At 40.7% G+C, this 12442-nt stretch overlaps 1 protein-coding gene across 9 annotated transcripts in view; it reads right to left on the reverse strand.

Annotated features, from left to right (window-relative positions):
* The window catches only part of MRPS9 (mitochondrial ribosomal protein S9), a 123399-nt gene that overhangs the window by 83511 nt on the left and 27446 nt on the right, over positions 1–12442 (reverse strand). For 6 of the 9 annotated variants that reach the window (XM_079941227.1, XM_079941226.1, XM_079941224.1 and 3 more), the window contains 4 exons: positions 9681–9766; positions 8726–8801; positions 6225–6393; positions 5188–5296 (listed from right to left, as the gene is read on the reverse strand). In XM_079941227.1, the coding sequence (XP_079797353.1) occupies positions 5188–5296; positions 6225–6393; positions 8726–8801; positions 9681–9766 (440 nt within the window). Of the gene's footprint in view, positions 1–1094; positions 1265–1287; positions 2193–5187; positions 5297–6224; positions 6394–8725; positions 8802–9680; positions 9767–12442 lie in introns of those variants that run through there. The other 3 variants (XM_079941223.1, XM_079941221.1, XM_079941225.1) reach the window with 2 other exon arrangements.

Genomic DNA, 12442 nt, shown 5'->3' on the forward strand with positions numbered 1-12442 from the left:
AGTAATTACAGCTTCTGAGCAATAAACGAGTCACTCTCCGCGTACGGCCCCGATGGGAGTGCCCAGTGGTGGCCCGTGTGGGGTGTTGGTAACGACCACAAGAACACCAGCGACGAGAAAACTCTTTAACTGTTTATAAATACGTAAACAGACCGGAGTTTGTCTTTTTCACCTTTCCAGCACTAGCGCTTCTCGTCACTGTATGCGAGGCTTCTGTCCTTTATTAAGGTACTTTCAATGGCCACACGGCACAGGCAAAATTCACATTTTACGCTTGTCATATACCCACAGCTCTCGCATTTACTTGTACTTAGGGGGTGTGGAATAACACAACGTTTTGTGCGGAAGGCAAACAAGACCTGTCTACATTCTAGTTTAAATGATAAGTAATGATGCTTTATTACTTTTCAATATGCACAGAAACTCAAAACTAGCAGAATTGTTAAGTGAGGTCCTATCAAATGATTTTAATGACTAGATATGAGTCCTACAAAATGGTGAACTGTTTATAAGCAAATGGATTTTTAGAGGTTTAAAAAAATTAACTTGCCTAAGCTACGGGGGGCCCTATCTGCAGCATGGGATCAGAACCCCAGCGGCGCAGTGGGAGGGCAGGGGCAGGGCCCACGTCACTTGCCCAGAGGGGCTCCTGGACTCAGAGGCGCCGGGGGCCTTGCTGAGGCCACACAGCCGGTCGGCAGTGCCCGCAGTGCTTTCCTCCTTCACAAATGGTGGGAAGACACTCCTCAGCTAGAGCTGCCCCGACTGACTGTGAAATGCGGACGCAGGGCCCTAACGAACATATTGATCGTAGAACCCTTCTCCCCCTGTGCAGAGACTCCGGAATTCACGGCTAGGTGACAGGGTCACACAGAGTGAGTAAGGGAAATGAAATTCGAACTAATATCACAGTGGAAAAGGAATCTCCAATAACTTTGGAGAGAAACACCTTAGGGGTTCCATCATTAAATCGGATAACGATTACAAATTTCTGTAATAAAACAAAAGCCACCGCTCACGTGCCCGACACAAAGCGGAGTCGGATGCAGACTCGAGGGTCCCCCGTCCCCCCGCCCCCCGACCTGAACTCGCACCTTGGCGCATCCACTCGACCTCGTCCTCGGTGACAAAGCTGCACAAGGCTCTCGCCGTCGCCAAGCGGATGGCCCCCGCCTGCGCCGCCCGCCCGCCCCCCGACACCGTGCAGGTCACGTCGTGTTCTCCAAGCCGGTCGAGGAAGTGGAAAGGGAACATCAGCTGTTCTCTAAGGCACAGCACGAGAGGTGGAGTTAGGTTCACTGCGAAGATACACAACGTTACAGGCTGCTCACATTCTGGGCGTGTGTGAGACCCACACCAGATGCAGAAACGCTAGCGTCTCCGCCACTCAGATGCTGTGAGAGCAGGGTCAGGCCTCTTCTGCTCGGGCACAACAGCACACCCCAGCTGTGTGCTGACCCTGCTCGTCTCCCGAGAATTTTGTGAGGCTTGACCATAACCTCATAACGAAGTCAAAGCTGGGAGAACTCCTTTAACCCACTGAATCCACCTCTCCGGATTCAATGATCAGATGCAATATTAACAGGTCTTCCCAAGCAACTATCAAGTGCCGCTGGGGTCACTAGGCAAAGTGTACGATGCTGTATCTGTATGAGGTTTGTGCTTGTCCTGACGCCGTGAGTTTTAAAGTCACTGAAACCACACTCGACATTTTCCCACTGAGACACGCACTCTGCCTGCAGTTCCCTCGGCTGCAGGGTCCTGCCAGGTGACACCCCACAGACCAGTCAGGCCCGCTTCCCTCCACAGCCAGTGAGCACCCATGCGGTCCAGGCAGGGCCAGAACCAGAGGCTGGAGCAGGCAGACTGCCCTGGACCTTCTTCTCACTCACAAACAAGGGACTGCTTTTGCCTTCATAGCTCTTATGAATTTTACTTAGAAAAGCTGATGAATATTGAATATCGCGTTTGCTTGTTTGGTCTGACACTGCAGCTTTCTGGACCCCCAAGTAAAGGTTAGCGTCACACAGTGACGCTGAGAGGTGGATGTTACCCCTTGGACTGCACACTAGCGGAGCAAGCCCAGGCTGGTGTGGACGGACACAACAAGAGCTCAGAAGGGCAGAGTTAACTGGAATTTGTAACAATACTGCTTCAACAGGGATGCTGTTCCAACAGGAATGAAACAAGTCCTACGATAAAAACAGGTATGAAACGACCTAAATCTAATATTGTTTTCTTTGAACACATGTTCCAAAGTAACCAAATAAAAAACAGGGATGCTACAAAAGTAGCACTACAGCTGACCTTTGAACAACATGGGTTTGAGCTGTGCAGGCCTGCTGACACGTGGATTTTTTTCAACAGTAAATACTACAGACCTACACCATCCACAGTGGTCGGACCCCTCGATGAGGAAACTCGATACAAAGAGCCATCGGTAAGGTTGTACTCAGATTTTCCACTGTGCTGGGAAAATCCCAACCTCCACATTGTTCAAGAGTCAACGATGTTATAAATAATAGCTATATTATAAGAGCTAAAGAAAATTTAGAGGCTGATAATCTAACCCCGCCATCTCCAGCAAGGACACCGAGGTCAGTATGGAACCTAAGGAACTGTCTTTGGCACATCACAGGCCCACGCTGCCTGACACGACTGCGCAGGTGAGTGACGTGAGTGATGATGTTACTAAGAGAAGCCCTGCTCACCTACTTGTTTGGGAGCTTAAACATTTATCTGTTTTAATTCCTAAAACTTTAAGATTCCCTAACAAATGCTTATATAGATTAAAAAACTGAGACTAAAATTTGGGGAAAAAATTCAGGCTCTATGAGAGCACTTGAGTCAGGGTGGTCAAGGCAAGAAAGGACCTGAGGAAGAAGTCTGCACAGTCAGGAAGCTGGTGCACACTGAGCACGACGCTAAGTCTATAAAGAGAGACAGCAACACCCAAAGGGTACAGTTGAAAACCATTACACACCTATTGGTTTTAATTAATCTGGACTCACACTAGTACATGCAAAAACAGTTACACGGCATGAAAATACTTCACAAATCCCTCCTCTCAGTGATCTCAGATGAAATCCTGAGCTAAAGAATCAATTTTATTTTGCTCTTTGTTATATAATCAAAGTTATTTTGAAAAAAAAAATTTCCTCCCTTCAATCTTCTCTGAATGCCACTCCGACGGCACCAATTGTACAGCCCATAACCTGGTACATATATAAAATCACATACTCTTATTTTTCTGTGACTGCTTAAGATGCTAACTTGTCTCCTCTATCACACGGTTAGTGCCATGTGAGGAATGTACTCCCTTTGTACAGGTGATCAACTAAGAGTTGCTTCCCTGGCTGAGTGACAGGGCAAAGGCCTTTCCAAATCAGAAAGCATTGCTCTGCGTACCCCACACAGCACCAGGCGCATCGTGGTAAATGTCTGCTAAGTGAACGAATAAACACAGAATTTCTGACAGCTCGAGGAAGGAACACAGTCGACACTCCCAATGACCTGTTTGCTATGTCTGTGTAAAAACAGCCTAAAGAAAGGACCCTGGAAAGAAAAGCAAGCAGTTCAAACTGACCTTCAGGCAAGCACCTCAGAGATCATCAAGTCCAACTCCCTCCTACCATTTAGGGAGGTGACCTTTAAACATCTCGGCTGAGTTCACACAGCTGGAAACAGACCTAGAATCAAGATCACCCATTCCTGGCTCGGCCGTCTCCCTACTACTGGTCAGTGGTCACCTCCCTGCTCATCTGTAAGCTCGTGAGCCACTCGTGCAGGAGGAAAGGCCAGTCCCCGAGTAGCACGGCTGCCATAAATCCCGACAACTACTGAAAGACAGTGAGGCGGTTTGGGCGCCTATCCCACCAAGACTAGCCTCAGGCTTCCCAATCAGATAGGGAGTTTCTTGACAACAGAAGCCGTATCTCACATAGCTCTTGCATCTTCGCAATGCCAAGAACAAGACCGGGCACACAGACAACCCTTAGCAAACGCCTGCTGAATCAGACTGAAGAGTAAGTTCTAAGGGGGCAACTTAATTGTGAGATAAAGCCAAAATCGAGACTTGCTATTAAATCATCAGGAGTTATATCTGAAAACAAATTAACAGACAGTTATTGGTCAAATGCCATTCCTTACAGCAGTCGTAATGCTGAAGTTACGGGTCTCTCTGGCTTTTGGTACGACAAATAATAGCTTCCTCCATCGCCTTCCCTGAGAGGGTGACGGCAGAATTAGTTTAATCCCTACTAAACAGAGTTAGAGCGGGCTACTTCTTGACACACACACACACACAAATAAAATAAACATACATTTCCTGAAGTAATTATTCCGTCCAGAAGCTTACACTACACTGGCATGGTCCTCTTTCCTGACATAAGCATTGGGATCATAAGAGCCTTAACCCTTCTGACCCTCAACACCACTACAGGAACCAGGAGAAGATTAGGAAGAGAGGAACTAACCATGCAGAACTGCTGTGACTGGTGGATAATGACAGTAACGACTGGGAAAATCATAACCCTCTCAAGAAGAGGCCTTATACAGTGACTAAGGAACATATCTCAGATGGGCATATTTAGTGGAGTTGGGCTGTAACACCTACTTATAATTAATGTCTGTTCCTCCACGGGATACAAATTTCAAAGAATAAAACGGCCATATGTAGCCATGGGAACTAAGCAAAGCCTGATGAGCTCTTATTTTAATATATAAATGTCAGATTTCTTTGCTTGCTCAAAATATATATATAAAATTTTCTGTGAATAGAAAAACATCCAAAGTGATAAAGCGAACTTTTTCTAATATTTACGACGGTAAGTGCCAAACAAGGTTGGTCTTTGTTGTTTTTTGGCTGCCCATCCCCAAACCCAGGAAGCAGAGGTGGCATAGCCTGCATTTCAGAACACAAGACCCCGAGACACTCAACTTCCGGTATGATCTGATGAAAAGGGGAGGAAGACTCAATTAATGAGGAATTCTAGAGATGCTTTTTAAAGATCTGGAAAACAACATAAAAAATAGTGACCGCATCCCTCTAGCTAGTTTGTTATATTCTATTAGTAAAAAGAAATCATCATGCAGACAAATATAATCAGAAAATCATAAGCCTTAGTTGATCGTGACATATTATAAAGTACATTTTCTTTAAAAACAAAACCAAAACAAAGACCTCACCTGTCCTGAGTCACCGGAAAGTAGAGCAGGTAGTCGACCCCATTTACTTCTATCCTCCCACTTCCATGGTCATAAACAGTCACTTTTGCCTTTGCAGTCTTTCTGTTACCTTTAAAAATACAAGACATCTATTAGTGAACATCTTGAGGCCCAATGCTTTGACAGAGGCAAAACTACGTTAAATTTTTTCCCCCAGAATAACAATATGTAACACTCTATATAGGAAAGTTCTATAATTAATACAAGTCAAACAAAAATAGAACAGGCAAACTACACCATAACTGACGTAATAAAGCTTACTATGGGGTGATTTTATTCCTTAATCCCATTTTAGAAACACTACAATGATTTTAGTTTCAACAAAGTAATTCATATTTATTTATATTATTTAAAAAATCAATTTACATAGTGTTCTTTTTAAATTAATAAGAGTATATCTTAATCGTATAATTTTTAAAATATATGAACAGTATAATAAAGTATAATTGGTAGAAATAAAAGGAATCCTTAGGAAAGGTCACACTTCTTTGAAAATATTAACTGAAAATGAAATGATGTAAAATTTTTTTAAGTTGCAGATATATCATTTAATAACTCAATTCTTTAAAGTTACATCATGTCAAATGTCTCTGTACACCTACAAGGAAGATGTGAGTTGAGGACCTAAAGTTTTAACGTTCTGTAGTTTTAGCATCTGACGTGCAGATTCACCGAAAATTTTCATTTAATATAAGAAACCTTTATTTAGAAACCTAAACCTTTATAAGAAACCTATATTTTGTTGTTTCTACCAGTTGAAAATATGAAAATACAAAGTGTTAATATGACTGTGTAGGTATGTGTCCACATTTTTTTCTTGCAACATTATAAAGTTCAGTTTTTAAAAACGTCAACAGAACCTTAATATTTGGAAATCCAGCATAGCAGCAGCAAAAATAAACAAACAAAATGAACACCAAAGGGCAAGAGCAAATAAACATCCGGCTATTTCCCAATCCTCAGCGGGACGGGGTGGTCTCTCTCCATGGGTGCATTACCTTGGCCTGTGCTGAAGGCCATACCCTTCTCGTCATACTGCAAAGGCTCAATCAGCTGTTTTTTCGATTGAATGGTTACACTCCTGCGGAACCTGCCCACAAATTCTTCTTCAGCCGCGTCACACGGCAACGCCGATAACCTTTCCAGCAGCCGAATGAACTGTGCGTACTGCAGACAATAAAAATTCATTAGGAGATGCAAGTGTAATTGCATTTGCTAAATTTTTTCTATTTTTATATACTTGATCTTTCCAATGTTGCTTTTCCTGATGAATTTTGACAGGATGACACTTCCGCAACTTCATGCTGCTTTTAAAACAGCGTGCAGATGCAGCACTTCCCCTGTGTACCTTTAGTGCTCAATCTTTTCTTTCGAGAAACAAAGAGATCTATCATTCAAAGAAAAATCCATTTCTCTCTATCAGGATTACATGAAGGTGAAATTTAAATTCACTTTCAAAAAAATACTTAGATGATCTTTAAGTATAATTTCTACTCTTTTATTAGAACTGTATCAAGAGGCGCTTCATAAATAATTTCCAGCAAGTTTCGTACAGTAAAATGGGAAGAGTCTGATTTTGAGAAAACGTACCTCTTAAACTACATTTCATAATACATTTGGCAAATGTATCTTTAGCTGTTCAAGCTGTGTTACTTTAATGTTTATGATTTCCTTTAAAACCGAACAATCAAGCTATTTAAAAATTCAAGAGATACTTGACTTAAAGGGCAACCTCTTGAAATAAATTACCCTTGCTACTCAGTGCATTTTTTTTAATAGTTCTTGAACATGTGATTAGAAAGTAAACAACTTGGTATTAACCCCTTAAAATTAGAAGCCAGAGTAATCACTCTAAAGTGTTTATGCAGAAGGAAACAACTGATACTTGAGATCCTTAGCATGGAGTGTGAAACCCAGTTTTTGATAACCTTATTTATGTTTTGCCAACCCTAAAAATCATACTCATCTTTGTTACCACTGCCTTTACAGTGAAAATCTACCATTAATAATTTGAAATGTATAAAAATCTCACAAGTAAGATTAAAAGGGCCGCTTCAATTATTGCTTCCTGTGATGTTACAATACTGGAGAAGGCAACTGTCTGAGGAAGAGTGAACTGCTAGCCACCTGCGGTACCCAGCCTGGTAAAGCTCCATCACCTTCATTCACAGGCCTGTCCTTCCTCAGCTGCTCTCAGTTCCTCTGCACCAGCTGTAATACCCTTGAACACACAAGGAGGCAACTACAGGTATGACCCAGCCTTGCTTGTGAACTGGGATCATGGCTCAAGACATCACTGACTACCCTGCCTTCCTCATCTTGACACCAGCCATCAGCTTCAGGATTTCTTCCAACAGCCAGCTGCCCAAGGTACAAAGATACCTATATATTTGGTTGTTTGGTGTTCATAGCTGCACACCTATAACAAAGCCCTAGGGATGTTTTCAAAATGAAAACAAACAAACCTGTGTTATAAAAATAAAAGCAGCCAGAAAACAGGGAACACTGAAATGATTCATTCAATGAAGGAGCAAAGAGAGGTTTTTCAGTTGGATCCACGTGCAGTGATACTGACTTGGCAGTTAGGATATTAGAAATTAATTTCAGATCTTTAACTCACCAAATGCCCGACACCTTTGTTAAGCAAATTGCAACTTTTCCAAAACGTTAATTTCTTCAATATGTTAAATGAGGAAAAGAGCAATTTAAGCATATGACTTGAAATCTACACGGCAGCAAGGTACTAACAATGTTACCCACTGCCATGGAAGGAAAAAACCTTTCTTGGAACAATTTGTGAAATTTTTCTATACTCCAATCTTCCAGAAATAATCTAAATTTAGAACACCAACACATTTAAAACATCAAATTTCCTGTGATAATACTGGCATATATTAGAACATTGAGCAAAAAAAGAATCAGACTAAGACCTAAAGCAGGGGTCACCACATTCCTAGGCTTTAACATTCACTGGGGGAGCCTGCTGAAACTGTGGATTCCTGGGTGACACCCATGGAAATTCTGCGTGAGGTCTGAACCTTGGGAACTGCATTTTGTAACCAGCATGCCAGGTGATTCTGATACAGGCAGTTTTGCCGATTCCTAGATGAAACATACTGGCCGTGTAGATACTGCATTTGGTAAGTCAGGAAGGTAACCATGCGCTTCATTTCTCTTCTACTTAACCTGTAACAGCCCCTTACACTTATCATTAGCCTGTAAAATTAGCACCCACTTTACTGAAGGGGGTGAAAAATGACACCTGCCATGCACCCCTGAACAAGGGGCAGAGGATGCAAGCGCACTTGTGGAGGAGGGTCTGGGGACCAGGCACCTTCCTGACCCTCCCAGGGCAGAAATCAGCTCCACATGTTTTAAAAGGAAAACCGTCTTATGAACACCTGCCTCTGAGGAACATTACTATTAGGATCCTAAATACAGCAAATGTCTACAATCTTATGGCACAGGTCCCCTTAAATTAAAAAGATTAATTACTCACATCTTGATCTGACAGTTTTTCCACTAGCATTTCTTCCAGTTCCTCCTTAATCAGCCATCTGCTGCCAATCGGGTCTCTGTTAAAATATCACATTATATTCTCTTTTAAATTAACCATACAATGAGTTATATCACAAAAGATCCCACAAGTAGTAGCGATTCTCGATTGGGAAACACATTTTTGTATTATATAGCTGTAAAATTTCATCCAAGTAAATGATTTTTGAGACACATTATTTCATTTCCTCAATCTACTTTAGAAAAGATACCCAGTCTAGCAAATGTTCCATTCGCAGAGTTAGACATGGCATTGGGGAACCCATCTGATGATATCCAAGTCACTAGATTTCTCAAAAATTAAAACTGTGCTTGCTTTTCATAATTTACTTTAAAGGGTATGTTACAGACACAGAGTTAATCTGTCCATGGACTAAAGTAGTAATGAAATCCAAATAAAAGGCTACGGGTAGTATTTACAACTAAAACTACGTATATTCAAAAACTTGTGTCTTTTGCATAGGAAGAAATATGTGAATAAACAGCCCCAAATTTAAAACTGGTTGGTCAGGTCGATGGATCTAATCTATCATTGTTTGCTAAATGGAAGCACAAACTTTCAAATACAAAATACACACACACACACACACACACATATATGTATATCTACGGGCATATAAATGCACAGTTACATACACAAAAATTCTGAAGAAATAATATTCAAATACAGTAAGTGCCACTTAACATACAAATCTAGAATGAAGTAATATAAAAATAATAACCTTAATACTTACATCCTCCCAAACAAAAAAAAAATCACCTATTATTTGGAATTTTAATGATTAATGCTGAAATAATGAACACATTTTTAGGCTTTAGGTATGCCTAAAATACACCAATGATAAGTGGTATGTTTTTAGTTAATTTTCTCATATATTTTAATGCAAAAAAGAACTTACTTGGCTTCAGTTTTTTCTGAAAACAGACCTTTGGCTCGCAGCTGGTCTTGACGGTTTTCTACATCTAGTAGCTTTCCGTATGCTTCCTGTGGCAAATAACACACACATACACTAAACCAAGAGCGACGGCGAACCATTACCTCCCTTTATGTCTCCCATGAGCACCTCATCTCAGAAGCGCCCTCCTCAAGTCACAGCTGCACAGCAAGGATTACTGAAAATGCTCTTTAACAACGCTATTTCTCATTCAAACTAAAGAATGGTGGAGTAATTTCAATGAGAATTTAGTATCATACATAGTAACACACTTAACTTCAAATGATTTTTAAAAAACTCTATAGAAGGTTTACAACTCAGTGAGGTTCGTAAAAACGAAAAAAAGATACAAGCTATTTATTTTCCTTAAGAGTTCCACAGAGAACCAAAACTTTTCCTTAAAAAAATCATAATTTATACAGCAATATGCATTTAAACTTACAGTTACCAGTAAAAAATTTTAACATTTATATAAGATTTCTCTTTACCATGTAGTTTGTATCTTAAAAAGTTTTCTATTAGTATTTATTTTTCATTATTTGATTTCTATTAGTTTACTTTCTAACAAAGTCTGTGAATGTATGTCACCTGTTAAATCATAATGCAAGTAGGAGAAAATTTACCATTTTGTAAGCACTAATCTGGCAATAAAGGTTATCAATGAAATACGATTTCCAGGAAATGAGTTTACAATAAGCAGAATAATGCAACTGTCTCCCAATTTTTTTGACTGAGCAAACTTGAGGACTCAAATCCAATCTATGTGTATTCATTTATAATGTACACATAACCTACCACACTAATACCTAAGGAACAGATGTTTTCAAAGGATGAGCTAGAGATGATATAAACATTTTTTCTTGCTTAATCATGACACCGTCCAATACCATCAGCTACTCAGAAGACACAACTTGCTGCTGGTAGAGACGTCTATCCATATTTAGAACAGTATTCATAATTTCCAGTTTTGGGGACGACCTCTTGTGGGTGCTGATTAGAGCATCATATTATATCAAATGTTGCTGGTAGAGTCTGCTCTAAGAATACACGTGCCCCTCTGTTACTCCCTTTGTATTTACCAATGCTTGCATTTTATTATCTTCATTCTGCAACCTCTTTTCAGGAATCCATTTCCCTCAAGGGGAAAAAGAATGTAGGAAGGAAGGAAGGGAGGGAGGGAGGGAGGGAGGAAAAAGGATGTAAAGACTGAGCCTCTGAGTTTCATAAACATAGATGAGAAAAGCCGAGATTATGCTCCATGGGCCAGGACTTCTTGGTGAGAAAAGGGTAAGTTCATTTCCTGTAGTAGGGAGACTCGTAAGAGTGTGTTTTGTTTTGTTTTGTTTGTTTTCAGTAAGGGTAGTAGGATTGATACCTTAGAAAAGAATAAGAAAAGCAGCAGCACTTAGAAACAGTAACACTGGGCCGAGCATCTCCGACAGAGTGAAACTATCACTATCAATAGTTGAGTGATTCTAAAGCTAAGTTCCCAGCAGAAGCAGACAGCAGCAGCATCTAGGCCAAGCACTAGGTTAGAAATGTAAATTCTCAGGCCCCAACCCAGACTTTCCCAAGAGGAACCTGTTGGAAGGGGGGGCCAAGTAATCTGTTTGAATGATGCCCCCAAGTAACGCACCCTGAAGTTTGGATCTAAACACTGGAACTCTGGGGACAAATGAGCTTAATTCAATTTTAGGGTACAGATTAACTATCTCTACAACTATACTCAAAGTATAAATCCGTCACCTGTAGCAGCAGAAAAATGTACCTGACAATTCAAAACAAACTGTCCACTCTAAAGAAAGCAAGAATAGAAGCCATCCACATACAGAACGTGTCCCTGCTATGCAACTTAAAACCATACAATTTGTCTCCCGAGAATTGGTAAGCCGCATTTGACTGTAGTTCGGGTACCTGAAATTCATATTTAAAGGCTAAGATAGTGAGTTGTAAGCCCAACTGAATAGTGTATCAGAAAAATCTCTATGTACCTATTTCTAGAAAGCAATTCTGAAGTGCTCTGAACAGGTAAAATATAGGGAAAATAAAACCCCACAAAATGAATCCTCCCCGCCTTGTACGAAGGGGACAGACGTGTGCAAGCAGCATCTCGCTGTGCACCTGCACCGTGCGCCCTGCCCCAGCTGGGGGTCTGTGGGAGCAGGATGGCATCAGTCTCCACGTCTCCACGCTGGGCTGCTCCAGAGCCCTGAGATTCTGAGAGTCCTGAGTCAGAGATGTATCTTTCAAATCTATCTTAAAAATATGAATTCAAGAGAATACCAACAATGGTAGTAAGACACCCTACCTGGTTATAAGGGTCTATTTAATTTTCTGGAATAACCAAGGCAACTAAAACAAAAATAACTGATCTGCTTCATAGGTCAAGTTTCAAGTCAAAATTTGGGGTGCTAAATGTGTCATCATTCTCCAGTGATTCTGAGCAATTTTTAAGTCCATATTTTTCTTAAAACTTTCTTGCACTCTGCTCCTACCTTCCAGTGTTATATTTAGCTCCATAATAATGTATAAATAGTGTAAGTAAGATCACCAGAAAAAATGCGGAATATGAGAAAACCACCCATGAAGAGTGCACGTCAAATTTAGAACATGGTAAGTTCTATTCATTTACGGCACATGCTTTGATGGCTGTAATTCATCAAGTTATATCATGCTCTTTAAGCCCCCTCATACACTTCTTTAAATAGGAAAATATATGTAAAGTA

The sequence above is a fragment of the Stenella coeruleoalba genome (genome assembly GCF_951394435.1).
Source record: "Stenella coeruleoalba genome assembly, chromosome: 13".
NCBI lineage: Eukaryota > Metazoa > Chordata > Mammalia > Artiodactyla > Delphinidae > Stenella > Stenella coeruleoalba.